The sequence below is a fragment of the Zerene cesonia genome, chromosome 2 (assembly GCF_012273895.1).
Source record: "Zerene cesonia ecotype Mississippi chromosome 2, Zerene_cesonia_1.1, whole genome shotgun sequence".
Lineage (NCBI taxonomy): Eukaryota > Metazoa > Arthropoda > Insecta > Lepidoptera > Pieridae > Zerene > Zerene cesonia.
This window is the reverse complement of record NC_052103.1, coordinates 3,064,963-3,078,518: the sequence shown is the minus strand read 5'-3', so window position 1 is coordinate 3,078,518 and position 13,556 is coordinate 3,064,963. Positions and strand designations below refer to the sequence as shown.

At 32.9% G+C, this 13,556-nt stretch overlaps 1 protein-coding gene across 3 annotated transcripts in view; it reads left to right on the top strand.

Annotated features, from left to right (window-relative positions):
* Positions 1-13,556, top strand: part of LOC119832579 (unconventional myosin-XVIIIa) — a 140,626-nt gene that overhangs the window by 61,073 nt on the left and 65,997 nt on the right. For all 3 annotated transcript variants that reach the window (XM_038356253.1, XM_038356261.1, XM_038356269.1), the window contains 5 exons: positions 105-205; positions 711-838; positions 1,635-1,852; positions 2,206-2,291; positions 2,511-2,640. In XM_038356253.1, the coding sequence (XP_038212181.1) occupies positions 105-205; positions 711-838; positions 1,635-1,852; positions 2,206-2,291; positions 2,511-2,640 (663 nt within the window). The remainder of the gene's footprint in view (positions 1-104; positions 206-710; positions 839-1,634; positions 1,853-2,205; positions 2,292-2,510; positions 2,641-13,556) is intronic.

The following is a 13,556-nucleotide window of genomic DNA, read 5'->3' as shown; positions in this document are numbered from 1 at the left end:
AATACAATTACTTTATTAATGACGCATCGAGATCTCATAAGTTATGTTTTTAGTATCTGTTTCTATTATTTTATATATTATTAATTAGAAAATGCTTTTTGTAGGGTACCAATCCAGTATTATATGACGTCACTGGCTGGGTAAAGGCCAGCCGCGAGAATCCTGTCACCAAGAAGGCGTACGCTTTACTGCAAGAAAGTCAAAAGTATGTTTTTATGATAATTATTTTTTTTTATTTACCAATTATTTTAATAGTATTAAAAGTTTAAACATAATGAATATGAAGATTATATGTTCACACGTTAGTCACGAAAGTATGTATATTTCATCGTTATTTCATTTGCTTCGGATTATAAATAATAATAAATACTTCATTTTTGGTTTTGAATAAAGGTTTTAAATAGTATAAAGAGGATTATTCTTATTATAATATAATATTCTTTTCACTACGAAACTAATCAATCGATTTAAAAATCGTTAATCGTTTAATCCCTTTTCAACCGACTTCAAAAAAAAAGGAGAAACTTATCAATTTGACTATTATTTTCTTCGTTCCTTACCTACTACTTTTTACTGTGAACCGTATTATATTTGAAAGCGTTTGGTGTCTCCCATTTGGTCAAATTCGGTACAGTTTTTGCCAAGTAGCAGGGGCTATATTGTAATTTCGAATAATAATAAATACAAAATGTCGCCCGTTGGTCCGCTAGCGAGGACATAGCGCGCGTGTGGGCGTGGGCGCGCGGCGCGAGCGGCGCGGGCGGCTGCGGCTGGTCGGCGCTGGGCGACGCGGCCACGCTGCGCCGCGCCTCCTCCATACGCCGCACGCTCACCTCGGGTAACCATATATTTATCTACAACTAATATTACTACTAATATTTCAGAAAAAACATTGTTTTGATTGAGTTTGATTGGTATGCCTATTAATATTATAAATGTGAAAGTAACTCCGTCTTCCTGTCCGTCTGTCTCTTCTTCACGCTTAAACTACGGAACCGATTTGGATTACATTAGGTATAATGAATTTTTAGTTACGAACTATGCGACGAAGAACCCCGTCTGTTTATCGTTTTCCTTTGTCTGCGAGGCTTCACCCAAAGCCGCGGGTTGAAAACTAATAATTCTATAATTGCGAATTGTGTTTGCCTATTTGTTTGATTGTCTTTTGTTTTATACCGATGCATTGGAGTATGGTGAGTTTGTGGTGAGATTTTTGTGATAAAATTTTGGAGGATGGAATGGATATTCGCTTTAACGCGGACGAGTCGCGAGCGTAATGAAAGATATCTATCTTTTCCTTATTCTGAGATTTAATTTGGTTTTGAGATTGGTAATAAAAGAAAAAGATACAGAACAATCTATCATTTGTAGACTAAAATCGAATTATTATACGTATACACGTATACTTATTTGAATGTTCGCTGAGAATTATTCCAAAACGGTCAGGAAAATAACACCATTCTAAAATGACTTGATGATGAAACTTACGCAAAGACAATATCATACATTTAATCAATGCCGTATTTAAAGGCGGGGTGCGTATTTCGATCTTTGTGTCTTAATTCTATAGTGTCTTTACGATAAAAAAAGCATGTATACTCTGTTGCACAATAAAAATAGTGACGTGAATGTAGGCACGGCGGGCATGAAGCGCCGCTCGACGGCGCTGCAGGCGAAGTTCGTGGCGGACGGCGTGGTGGACACGCTGCGGCGCTGCGGCGCGGCCGGCGCGCACTTCGTGTGCTGCCTGCTCGCGCGCCAGCCCGCCGCCGCCGCCGCCGCCGGCGCCGCGCCCGCGCCCGACGCGCCCGACGCGCCCGACGACATCAACGTGCCGCTGCTGCGCTCCCAGGTGAGGGGGGGGCGGAGCATTATACCTATACAGCGCTCTATACACCGTACAGAAGCACCACTCGCGCGCAATCTTTTCTTTGTCTCCTTTTTCCTCACCCCCTCCCAGTCCTTATCCCTTATTCCATAGAGTGGGCGGCAACAGCAGGCGGTCCGCCAGATCAGTTGCCCATGACATCAAAAAATATGATAAACCTTTTTAATAACAATTTGAAATTAAAGTACTTCTGTTCGTGTGGGGATAAATTTAAAATGTTTTTGTTTTACTGTATGTTTTACGATTGTATTGAATTTGTTGTATGTTTTTTTCTTTGTTACGATGTAATTAAATTGAATATCAAATAATTGTTCCAGTTTCGCGGCTTCCAGTTGCTCGAGGCAGCGAGGTTGTATAAACAGGGATTCCCTGAACACATGCCCCTTTCGGAGTTTGCGAGGAGGTATGTCTTATTTGCAATATGTGTTCTTTTTTAATCAAAATTTTAATAATATGATAGTGAAAATTACAAAAATGGTTGCTGTGATTTTTTTATTGTATATTGCTATATAACCGTACTCGGTCAGTCCCATACTCGAAACTCATATGTAAGCTCAAACTAAGAAGCTGGTAAAGTGCTATAACAATAATAAAGATATTTCATATTCTTAAATATATGCAGGTATCGACTTCTGGCTATATCCGAAAGCGAAACACCAGAAAGCGCAACTCTATCAGACAGACAGATTGTTGACGATATGCTGCTCACCCTGGACCTAGACGTCACCAGCTATAGACTTGGTCTTACGCAGGTGAGTCCTAAACCTAGTGCTCTTATATAATACAGTTTACAGGATACTAGAAGAAGGATTCAAGACACATAATGTAAATGCTTGTTTACGTTCCAGTGTTATGTTAATCTTAAGTGTAAGTGCTATTTTTAGGATATTTTTTTGCGTTTTTCAACCGTTAACCTACTGCATGTACAGAGAACATTTTTTATTAATAAATGGATACGAAAAAGTGCATAAAATGGTAAATGATTGCGGATACCTGGTCACACCGCGTACAGTAATTTCCTTTTAACATAGTTATATGGAAGAAAAATCAAAAAATATTATTTTTTTTTGAATTTTTTGAATCATTTAAAAAATTGTGTTTGGATCAGTATGATAGAAGGTCTGAAATGAAAGTTATAGAATACTGTTATTGTAATAGAAGTATGGTTATAACTATTCAATGCTAAATTAAAATACCATTAAGTTTACCAAGTGTATATTTTTTATGTTTTCGTGCAATATATTCGGTATCAAGCAAAACGAGAAAGAAATAACCATTTCACCATGCGTATAAAGTTTGGTTTCTTAATAGCATGCAAACATTCTCTATGTAGAATGCTAGGCTGCTTTTTTTAAGATAATGAAAATCTACCATTATATAATTGAACTATTAAGCTCCTCTAATAGAGAGGAAAAATATGTAATCATTATCTATGCATTTTATATTACAATATACGAAGAAACTGTGACACTTTCCGGTCTGTGAAATATATTTTTATTATATCTACTCTGTATAAATATCTTTTCTGGATATGTTATTAATCATGAAAAAAAATTCTACGTAACATAAAAAAAAACAAAAAGTTCCATAATTTTCGATAGAAAACTGCACAATTCTCCAAAAGCACCGTTTTATTCCAGTTATGATAATGTATTTCAGAGATTAACAAAAGTTTTTATATCAATTTGTACAGAAACGTTCTGTCAGTTCTGTCATCGTCAGAGTACTTTCACGGTTGCAAAATCGGCAATGGAAGATATTCAATCGTTGCAGCATGCAATATTAAAAAGTGTAATTAATTGTGCACATAACGTTAAAAAACTTCAAAGGTGCATTGCACTAATATAGCTATTAGCAGAGAGAAAATTGGAGAATTCTCCAAAACTCTTCCACCGGATACATATAACAACATACTATTAGATTGCATTGTAGTAACATTAAAAAGCAATTTATATGATTCTCCTAATAGGGTAGATAATTTCATAAGCTAGTTCGTGTGTCTAATGATATATAACAATGTGATGTTTTAGGGCTGTTTGTGTGTCGATGGAAAAATACAGCAGTTAAATCTTTATTTGTCGTTTTCGTGTTATTATAAGGTGTGTTACTATAACTAGATTGTTTTAGGGTTCCATATCCGAAGAGTATAACGGGACCCTATTACTAGACTTCGCAGTCCTTCTGTTTGTCTGTCTGTCTGTCTGTAGTTCTTTCATCTATCACTGGGATGTATAGCTAGACCGTTGTTGTTGCTATAAAGGTCAAGCAACGTTTGGCATGGTCATAAATTGAATGGGTGACCAATTTGTTTGAAGTAGCTCTGAAGTTTATTTATACGTAATCTTTAAATGTAACGTAACGTAGTAAACATAATACTAATGTATACTTTTTAAGTGCATTATGTTTTATAGTTGTTTTTTTTTAGTTGTCATATTTTAAGGTACCTTCATTGCAAAAAAAAATAATTTGAGGACAGCAACACAGTCACCTCCTGGCGAAGTGGGTGCTTATGGGCGGCATGTTTCGTTTTACCCCAGGCGACGCGCCTACTCGTTGCTAGTCTTTACCATAAAAAAAAAATATATATCTATTCAAGTTGACCACTACAATACAATAGTTTTTAATTCATGTCCTCGTCTTGTATTTACACAAGATATAGTGCAATGTTAAAAAATACGTAAACAAAGTTTAGAGAAAGTTTTTTATGTAACAGTTATCTATTATACTGCGATAAGCTGCTCTTGATACTAGGCGGAACGAAATACAAGTTTGATGGATGGTTCTAATTCTGTGTCATTATGCTAGCGTGTAATTTGAGCTTGTCATCAATTACTCGTATAAAGTGGATAAAGAGAAAGATAAACAATGTGTATTTGCCTTATTTATTTTGACAGCCGTCTGTTATTTGAACATAAAGATCAATAAAAAAAAATACTTAAGTGGTAAACATCGGATATTTACTGAATTTTTTTTCATTTCGTGCCATCATTGTAGTTCACTAACCAACTTTATACCTTATGCCTTCCTCAATAAAATCATATTGTGGTTTCGGTTTTCGATATGCAAATTATACCAGACTCACTAATTGCCTTAAATCGTCACACAGAGTCATCGTTATCTTACTGTCTGATCATCCTGTCTCAAAATTATTGTTATGAATGAGTCATTAGAAAAAAATCTATTCCAAATTTCAGTTTTATGTATTTTAGCTACACACTACCTACATCTACATATCCGTCTACATAAATAATATATAATATACAATATACATAAATGTACATCTATTAATTCGTTCCGCTAAGGTTTCAATATCTCATTGTAATTAAAATAACTTCCCACGATCCCCACTAGTATGAAATAGATAAATTTTCTACTATTGCAATATATTCTTTTGTCCCTTTAAATTGTCTATTAAAATACAGATCAACGCTTGAGAAAAAGAGTATATACAGAGTGCCATTCAAAGCAGTTGATCGTACAATAATTGTATCATTTAAGCTTAACGCACTCTAGCCGCGAACAAAAGCATCCGATAGCTCTGTTATGCAACCGTCCACCAAAACACTTATTATTTGACGCAGTTGCTTTCGTTTTTTACACAAAGTTGAATTTTTAACAAACGGCCTATGTAGGTTGTACTCTCGTTGTGTTATAACGTTATAAGATTACTCTCACGTGTGTCCACGCATGGTGCACTCGTTGCCCGTATTTTCGTGACTAATGAATAATGATAACTCGTGTTTCGTACACACCACTCGTATAAGACACTGTCTTTATTGAGAAAAGGTGTGCTCATTGTGAATATTTGAATTTCACCAAGTTTTAGCTTCGTGTAAATTTAAAAGGGTGAATTGAATGAAGAGACTAGACTGCACTCGTAAATCATTTATTTATTTATTTTAGGTTCACCAACATTAAGTAGATTACAAGAAGTGAATATAAGAATTAAGTAAGAACTAAATGCACACCTTTAAAAGGTAATCACAACATGCATATAAATTAAACAGACAACATTGCAATGTTATACTGCATAATACACAATCAGCGGTATAAGATTTTTAGCAATGCACGGTGGAGTTGTGGGTATGAATTTGTATTGAAGATGTCGATTTCGGAACTATACTGTTTTAGAATCCTTTATTAATTTACTCTCACTATTCGTGATTATTACACTTCCATCTCAAACTCAATATTTTTTATTCATGTAAACTGAAGTGTTTTTGTATGATCACACTAATATTAAGTATAAATGTGAAAGTTTCTTTGTTTTGATGTTTGTTCGTCAATCACGCTGAAACTACTGAACGGATTTTGATGAAATTTGCTATACAGACAGGGTATGAACTGACATCGGTGATAGGATACTTTTTATCCCGATTAGATGCTCTCCTGGTATAAATCAGGAATTTTGATATCCAAGCGGAGCCGGGACGAGCGTCTAGTGTAGAATAAATAGAAGTGTATGTACACCGTATACCAAAACATGTAATCGGTATATTTTCCCGCCGCGGGCGTCCGCGTCGATGTGGTAATGTCGACCACATTTCGAGGATGCATAGAGACTAGAAGTGGCCGACTGCGTTATATAACGCTACGTAACAGCGTTACGTCATCGGAGTATCATTTCCGAACTGGCTTTCGCGACCTCCTTTTGGCAATACAAAGAGACATGCAAGTGTTACGCGTCCCAATTTTTGTACGCAAATATTATGCATTTGCGAAAATATCAATAATATTGGGTCTAACGTACGTAAGACTTCCTAAGAGATCTATTTGGTTGGGTTTTGTTAATAACAGAGTTTCGATGCTGATTATATGTAATGACATTCTTATTATTATTTCGGCCAATGGAATTCTGAAATAATTAAACATTTTGGAATTTGTTTTCATTTTGTTCACTGTTTTTTTTATTTTAGTCGAAAGAAAGCTTCGATATATACTAACATGACTAGTTAGTTACTCATAAAAGTTTTAATAAGATTTTTTGCATTACTTATGATCATATTTGTCAGTTTTTAATCTCTTTCTACTTAACAATACAATACAAAAAAGTTAAAGCAATATAACAATAAATTAGGCGCAATCTCATTTTAAATGCAATTGTATTTGGTTAAATAATAATTATTCTAATTCATTTATTCAGACATCAAGTAGAGTCATTACCTTTAATTAAAATTTTCTATCAAAACACAAAAAGAACCACCTACAATGATTGAAAACTCACGGAGGTATCGGTTATATAACACAAACAAATCAAAAAATACATTCGAATCGAGAGCCTTCTTCGTTTTTAGGAAACGTCGTTTGAAAATTGCCATTCAAAAATGAGATCTAAAGATACACACACAGCTGCGTAAGTACACAATCAAATTTTATATTTATGAGTTATCTTCGGATCTCAAAAGCGATTTAGGGCTATAAAACAATAACATAATTAACCTTTCGAGGTGCGTCAGATATCATCTACACTGCTAGAGTTAAACGTCGATCTCTATTATAGAAGTTTGATTTGTAATTTACATTGTACTTGACTTACCGAACTCAAACAAACATTTGATTGTTTTTTTAATAAAACTGTTTTGAACAATGCGGTGGTCTACGAATTTGTATGGGCAATTGCCTTCGCTGATGTCCATAACTACTATATTCTATATCTACTTAAAAGTAACATCTATCTGTATTATTAGTTGTAAACTATATCAGATATAAAAGAATTGTCTTGCTTAATTTTTCGGTAATCAACTAGTAATTATATATTTATTTTTTATTGCATTCCTATTCAAAATTTCATCATAGTACCATAAAATCGTCTCATTTTTTGTAGGATTGACCTACAAATATATTATTTATGCATATGATTAGTATAATATCATTTTATTGCATTATGCATACTTATATAATTATAATTAAGGCGGTTCCATATAATTTACATTTAAAATTTAAAAAATAAAACTTGGGCAGATTTCTTGTCGTTGATTTATAACCAATAATTATGTTGATGACTGCAATATCAATGAACGGGTCAAATACAATACCATTAACATTTTAAATTTCTTTGAAATTTTGTAAATATGTACCTCTAAATTCCATTGATCACAGGTATGCATTAACAATTTCCAAAACACAGCATTAATCTTAAATTCGGAAAATTTATTGGAATATCGAAATTTGATTGGCCTTACCGAAATCACAGTGTTGTATTAATTAATCATAATAACCCAATAAATACGTTTTAGCATTTTACGCTCTGACCCCCGCAGTGAGGTGAGAAGGGCCAAGTTTTTATATCATAAAAGTTGACGGACTGGTGCCTCGGCCAGATGTTTCATAGAAGGAAATAGAAATTGTTAACTTAGAAACTGGCCCTTGATAGTGGAATCCTGCCACTGCTTGTATGGAATGATAGTTGTTTAGAAACTCTTTAATATGTTTTTCTTTTGCTGTGTACTTGAACTTGACAATCACGTCTATAATATTAAATGCGAGAGTAACTTTGTCCCTCTGTGTCTTCGGTCTTATGCACTGATCTAATTAAAATATGGCGCAGAGCTAGTTTGTGACCAGGGAAAGGATTTAGAATAGTTTTTATCCCAGAAATCTCACGGAAACAGAAACTTTGCATGGAAAACCCTTAGACTATGGTGGGCGAAACCGCGGGTGGTACGCTAGTGATATACGAATTACTAGCTGTAAACTGCGGCGTCGCTCGAGCGGTACCCAAGTAGCCATCCATATACGATAAGCTGTTTTCGCGTGAAATAGTAGAAAACATCCATAAATCTATCCATCCTTACAAAGGCATATTAGTAGGATCAATAGTTGTAGTTACTACTCTATTAGAACAAATTTTCATAAACATGTTTTCTATATTTTACCAATGTAAATAGTTAATTGGCGACGGTTTTATTTTTTGTAGAAAATTCTACACACTTTTAAGGCTAAACGAGTGACCTCTATTCATATATATATATATATTCGAACACAAATTTTTGTATTAATTGGATGCTATATTCGGTTTATTTTATTTTTACATGTATCTAGGTACATGGGAATTAAAAATAAAAATAAAGCAATTTGTTCCTAAAGACTGAGCACGATCGCGTACCGTTAGTTACGTTTCAATGACGATAGAAAAATTAACTTTTCGTCTATTGTTATCTCTCCTCAATATGTACCTATGGGTCAATTACATGCAATCGTTAAAAGTAGAGTAATTTGCATGCTACTCATGTGGTAGACTCCATATTGAAACCATTGTTGAATAATTGCTTCATAAAAACATACGCATGAAAGCTTTGATAAAAAAGTTACCGCTAATAAATCATGGTATAAGTAGCTCTGTCAATCATATGAACATTGCATATTATCACATATTATTAAGTCCTCAAAATAGGATTGGGTTTCGCGCGCCACGTCGTGTTAAATATTATAATTATAAGAAACATTAAACGATGTTTGTGCTAAAAAACCCTCATTTATGATTAAGATCGGTAAACAAATTAAAAGTACTGATTACTACATTTGCGTTTAAGGTTATTCGAATAATTTGGACGTTTCTTTAGATTAAGTGTTAACAAAATTAAAGTAGCTATTATATCATGTAATATTAAAAATATTTTTTTACAGTAACCGCAGGTTAGACTAACAAAATTATAACAAATTTCTCCTTGATTCGGTTGGATATTTGTTAATTTTATAAGGACTAGTCTCTTGTTCGGGTTTCGCCATTTTTGCTATTATTTAATAAACTAGTACTGGTATTACATTAATATATTATTACATATATACATAAAGAATACAGCAATGGTTAACACATTGGCTGCTGTCCCGCACACGGCGCACCCGGGATAAAAATCCATGAATGAAAAATTATTTATTGCTCACCAAAAATGGTATTACTAAACAAGAGCAATACGAATAATATGTGCAGAGGGCGGTCTTATCACTAGAAGCAATTTATCTCAGAACTGCATTGAATATGCTTTAATATTATAGCATGCAATGCAAGCATGGTTTCTTATGGATGTGCATCTCTTACGGATGTGGCCTAAAACAATCTATAATCGCTAGAATTTGGTTATAATGACATTTTAGTTACAAAAACAAAATTTATTACTGTGGAAGTGCCTATAATAAGTAATGTGGTAGTGAAAACACTTTCCCACGTAGAAACCATTCATAATTTTTTAAATTATCTTTTACGACTTTGGTTAGCATTTTTCTTTCGTCTTCTTTGACGTTTACTAAATAGATACATTGTAGTGTCAATAGACTTTTCTACACACCACTGTGAGAAATTTCGCGCCCGCTCTATCTACTGATAGATAGCAATAATAATGCTAAAAGCTTATATTATTCGGCTTTGCTGTGGGGCTTCAGAAGTTATGTGAACCCGCGCCGATTCTTTTTCGATTTCTTTGTATAGAAATAGTTTTTTTAATTCATTAATCACTGTCACTGTTGCTATTATATTTACAAGGGATTAAGGAGTCAATAATTGAAACAAATAAATGTAATATAAAAAAGTAATAATATGCTGTATCGACACGTTATTTTCATTAATGTGCGAAATTTTTAAACGCCAGTATCAATGAAGAAGATGTAGCAAATGTGAGTGTTATACTTATAGGCAACCACCAGCAAGACCTTTACAATGTCCAAAAATGAAAGCTCACACGTGCTAAAGATTCGGTATACCTCAATTCGCAGTCATAAACGAGCAGTAAACAATGTAAAAAGAAGTAATTCTAACGTACTGAAGCAATATTCAAGCTTTCACACGAGACTTTGTGGAAAGCGTGGGCAAGATTATGTAAATGGATGTAAAACGTGGTAATGATAGGGCTATAACAGAAGATGTAAATTAATAATAACAAGATAAAATATTATATGTACTATGATTATAATGAACTTACTGATCATTTGAATATTATTTTACATATTTTCGATTGGTAACGGAAACGATGTCGCTGCGGAAAGTATCGGATCAAATGTATATTTGTAATTATAGCTGGGTCATTAAACATTTTTCGATTGCGAAGATTAAATTGATCGTTAAATTAACGATATGAGGTTAACGCTAATTGGTTTCGTATTTTTCATTTTGATATTATTAATTATAGGTATATAGAAAGTTTATTTAATCTACGAATTGATTCTTCTGGCGCCGAATGTGAGAGGAACGTTACTGACTGATAAGTTAAGAGAAAAATATTTAAAATTTTATCAGATCCATCGGAACCTATGTATCCGCAAGATAAATTTAGATAGGTACTTAACTATTTGCACTAAGCTAACATTAAATGTTACTAGGTCAGTAAATGTAGGAAGTTATTGACCGATTTATAACTTCTGCTCGGAAAGAATGACTATCTAAGATTGCGTTATATAACTTTTCATGCTTTTACAACGTGGGTTTATTGCTGCAGTCGGCGGGTGATTACTCAGTATTGGTAAACTTAGTGGATTGGTTACATAAAATAAGTGGAAAATATGTTTTCTTTCAATATATATTATGCTGTAACATTATATTGTATTTGGTTCATATGTCCATTCAATAGGTACATAATTAATCTTAAATTAAGTACGAACATTTTTTATTGTTTAATCAACCGTACTCATACAAAGAGGTGCAGAAAATTGGATTAAGAACTCGACTGTATTGTATTAAAACGCTAGCGTATTGCGTAATTACTTGGTAATGCCACGATCAATATGAATTAGGCATCTTATGATGCTAATGATCACGTGGCTAACAATTGTGAGTATCGATCTTCGTGATTAGTTTTCAATTATAATAGCACCTTTAATTAGTATTTATTCTTCTATTCCTTTTGTAATAATGCTCATCGTTTTGATTATATATAGTTTTTGTTTTTATTCGACGGTTAGCATTGACTCGCTGTCAGTTAAGGCAGATAATATAAAATATAAAATAGTTATTATCTATACGAGAACAAATGAATTTATGTTTTTTAATTCTATTAGAGTTCGTAAGGGCCACGAGGTGAATAAATCATAATTTTTATTTCACTTTCACGCAGGTGGTCGTTTATTGATTTCTTATAAAGACCATAATATAAAGCTATAATAATATACTCAAGAACAAGAAGTGATTCAAACATTCAAGATTTATAGATCACGGGCAGCGTCAGCGGATGCGTTTCCATCTTAAATGTACTTTATGTAATACATATTTATGTAATGTCTCTTCTTTTATTTAGTTTGAGTTTAAGTGTCCAGTTAGACTCGTTATTTTAGTATGCACGAAATTTTTATTCGTTTTAACTTTAACTTAATTAATTAACATGTAACCGCATAAAATAAAGCTCTTTGTTATCACAACATAGGCATTGCACTTAAAACTTTCATTCTTATCGAATAAAATGGAGTATTTATAATTGCATGCCAATCCTTTACTTTTAAAACTTTCAAAATACACGAACCGCTATCGATGGTGCATCTGTTGCGGGTGTGGGTAATTATATTTTCTCTAAATGTATCAAAGTGAGAGGTGGTCGGTATCGATTCATAAAGGAGCGATCAAGTTTTGGAAACAGAAAGTTGAATCCTGCTCCACATTATGGTTTAATGAGATGTGTTTATGAGACGTCCGACGAATTTTATTTTAACGATGCCTTTATTATTATTTTTAATTGGTGCCAAAAATCTTAAGGGCTTTTCAATGGTTTACTTGTTTATTGATGAAAGAACACGTATTTTAAATCTTTATTTATAATTTATTTCTCGTTTATGCTTTATATACATACGTATGTATGATAAAAAAATATGTTATTTTGGCGGTCCGCCCAGCCTTGTGTGAGAATACAGTAATCTAACTTATATATAAAAGCACAAATGTTTCCTCTTTGTTATATCAGTGTGTACTTATAATAAAAATTTATAATTTGTTAAGATACCAAAAAATTTTTTAACAAGCGTCCAACTTGTCCATTGATTAGGTTATTTGGTATAACTTTCAAAAACGATTATTCACGGGAAATAGGTTGATGCAAAATAAGTTTGCATTACATATAAATTATAAACAATTCAATCAGCTATATTTCTAAAAAGTTACCGTTTTATATCCTAAAGATATATATTACCAACCTTTTAAAAAAGGCTTCTTATTATACTTTAATATCTTCAGTGTAATTAAACACATATCTCTGTGTATATAGATATAAAATAATCGGTAGATTTTTTCAGAGCCACCTTGAACTGTTGCGATTGAAATCTAACAGTGGTCTAAAGGTGAAGGCAATAAGTTACTTATATTTAACAATTCGCGTCAGAAACGTTTTTATTTTATAGAATAAGTTGCAAACGGTATTGGTAATTCAATCAAAATTTGTAATTCTTAAAAAAATCCAAGTTACACGATTTTACTTTTTTTTTATCAGAATTTTCATCAAGGTTTAATTTATTTCAAAATGTACGAGGAAAGTTAGGGATTTAATGAAAATTTAATTCGATCTCGTAGAAATAAAAAATTTAATACAAATAGTACTTATTCAAATCGGATTTTACTATATGTGCAAAAGAATTATGTTATTTCATAGTTATTTGAACATGTAATTAGAATTACACGTTGTTTTAACTCGATATCTATTTATCTAAAAGTTAAATAATTGCTATGGGTTTATGCGTGTATTCAAAACCATTACCG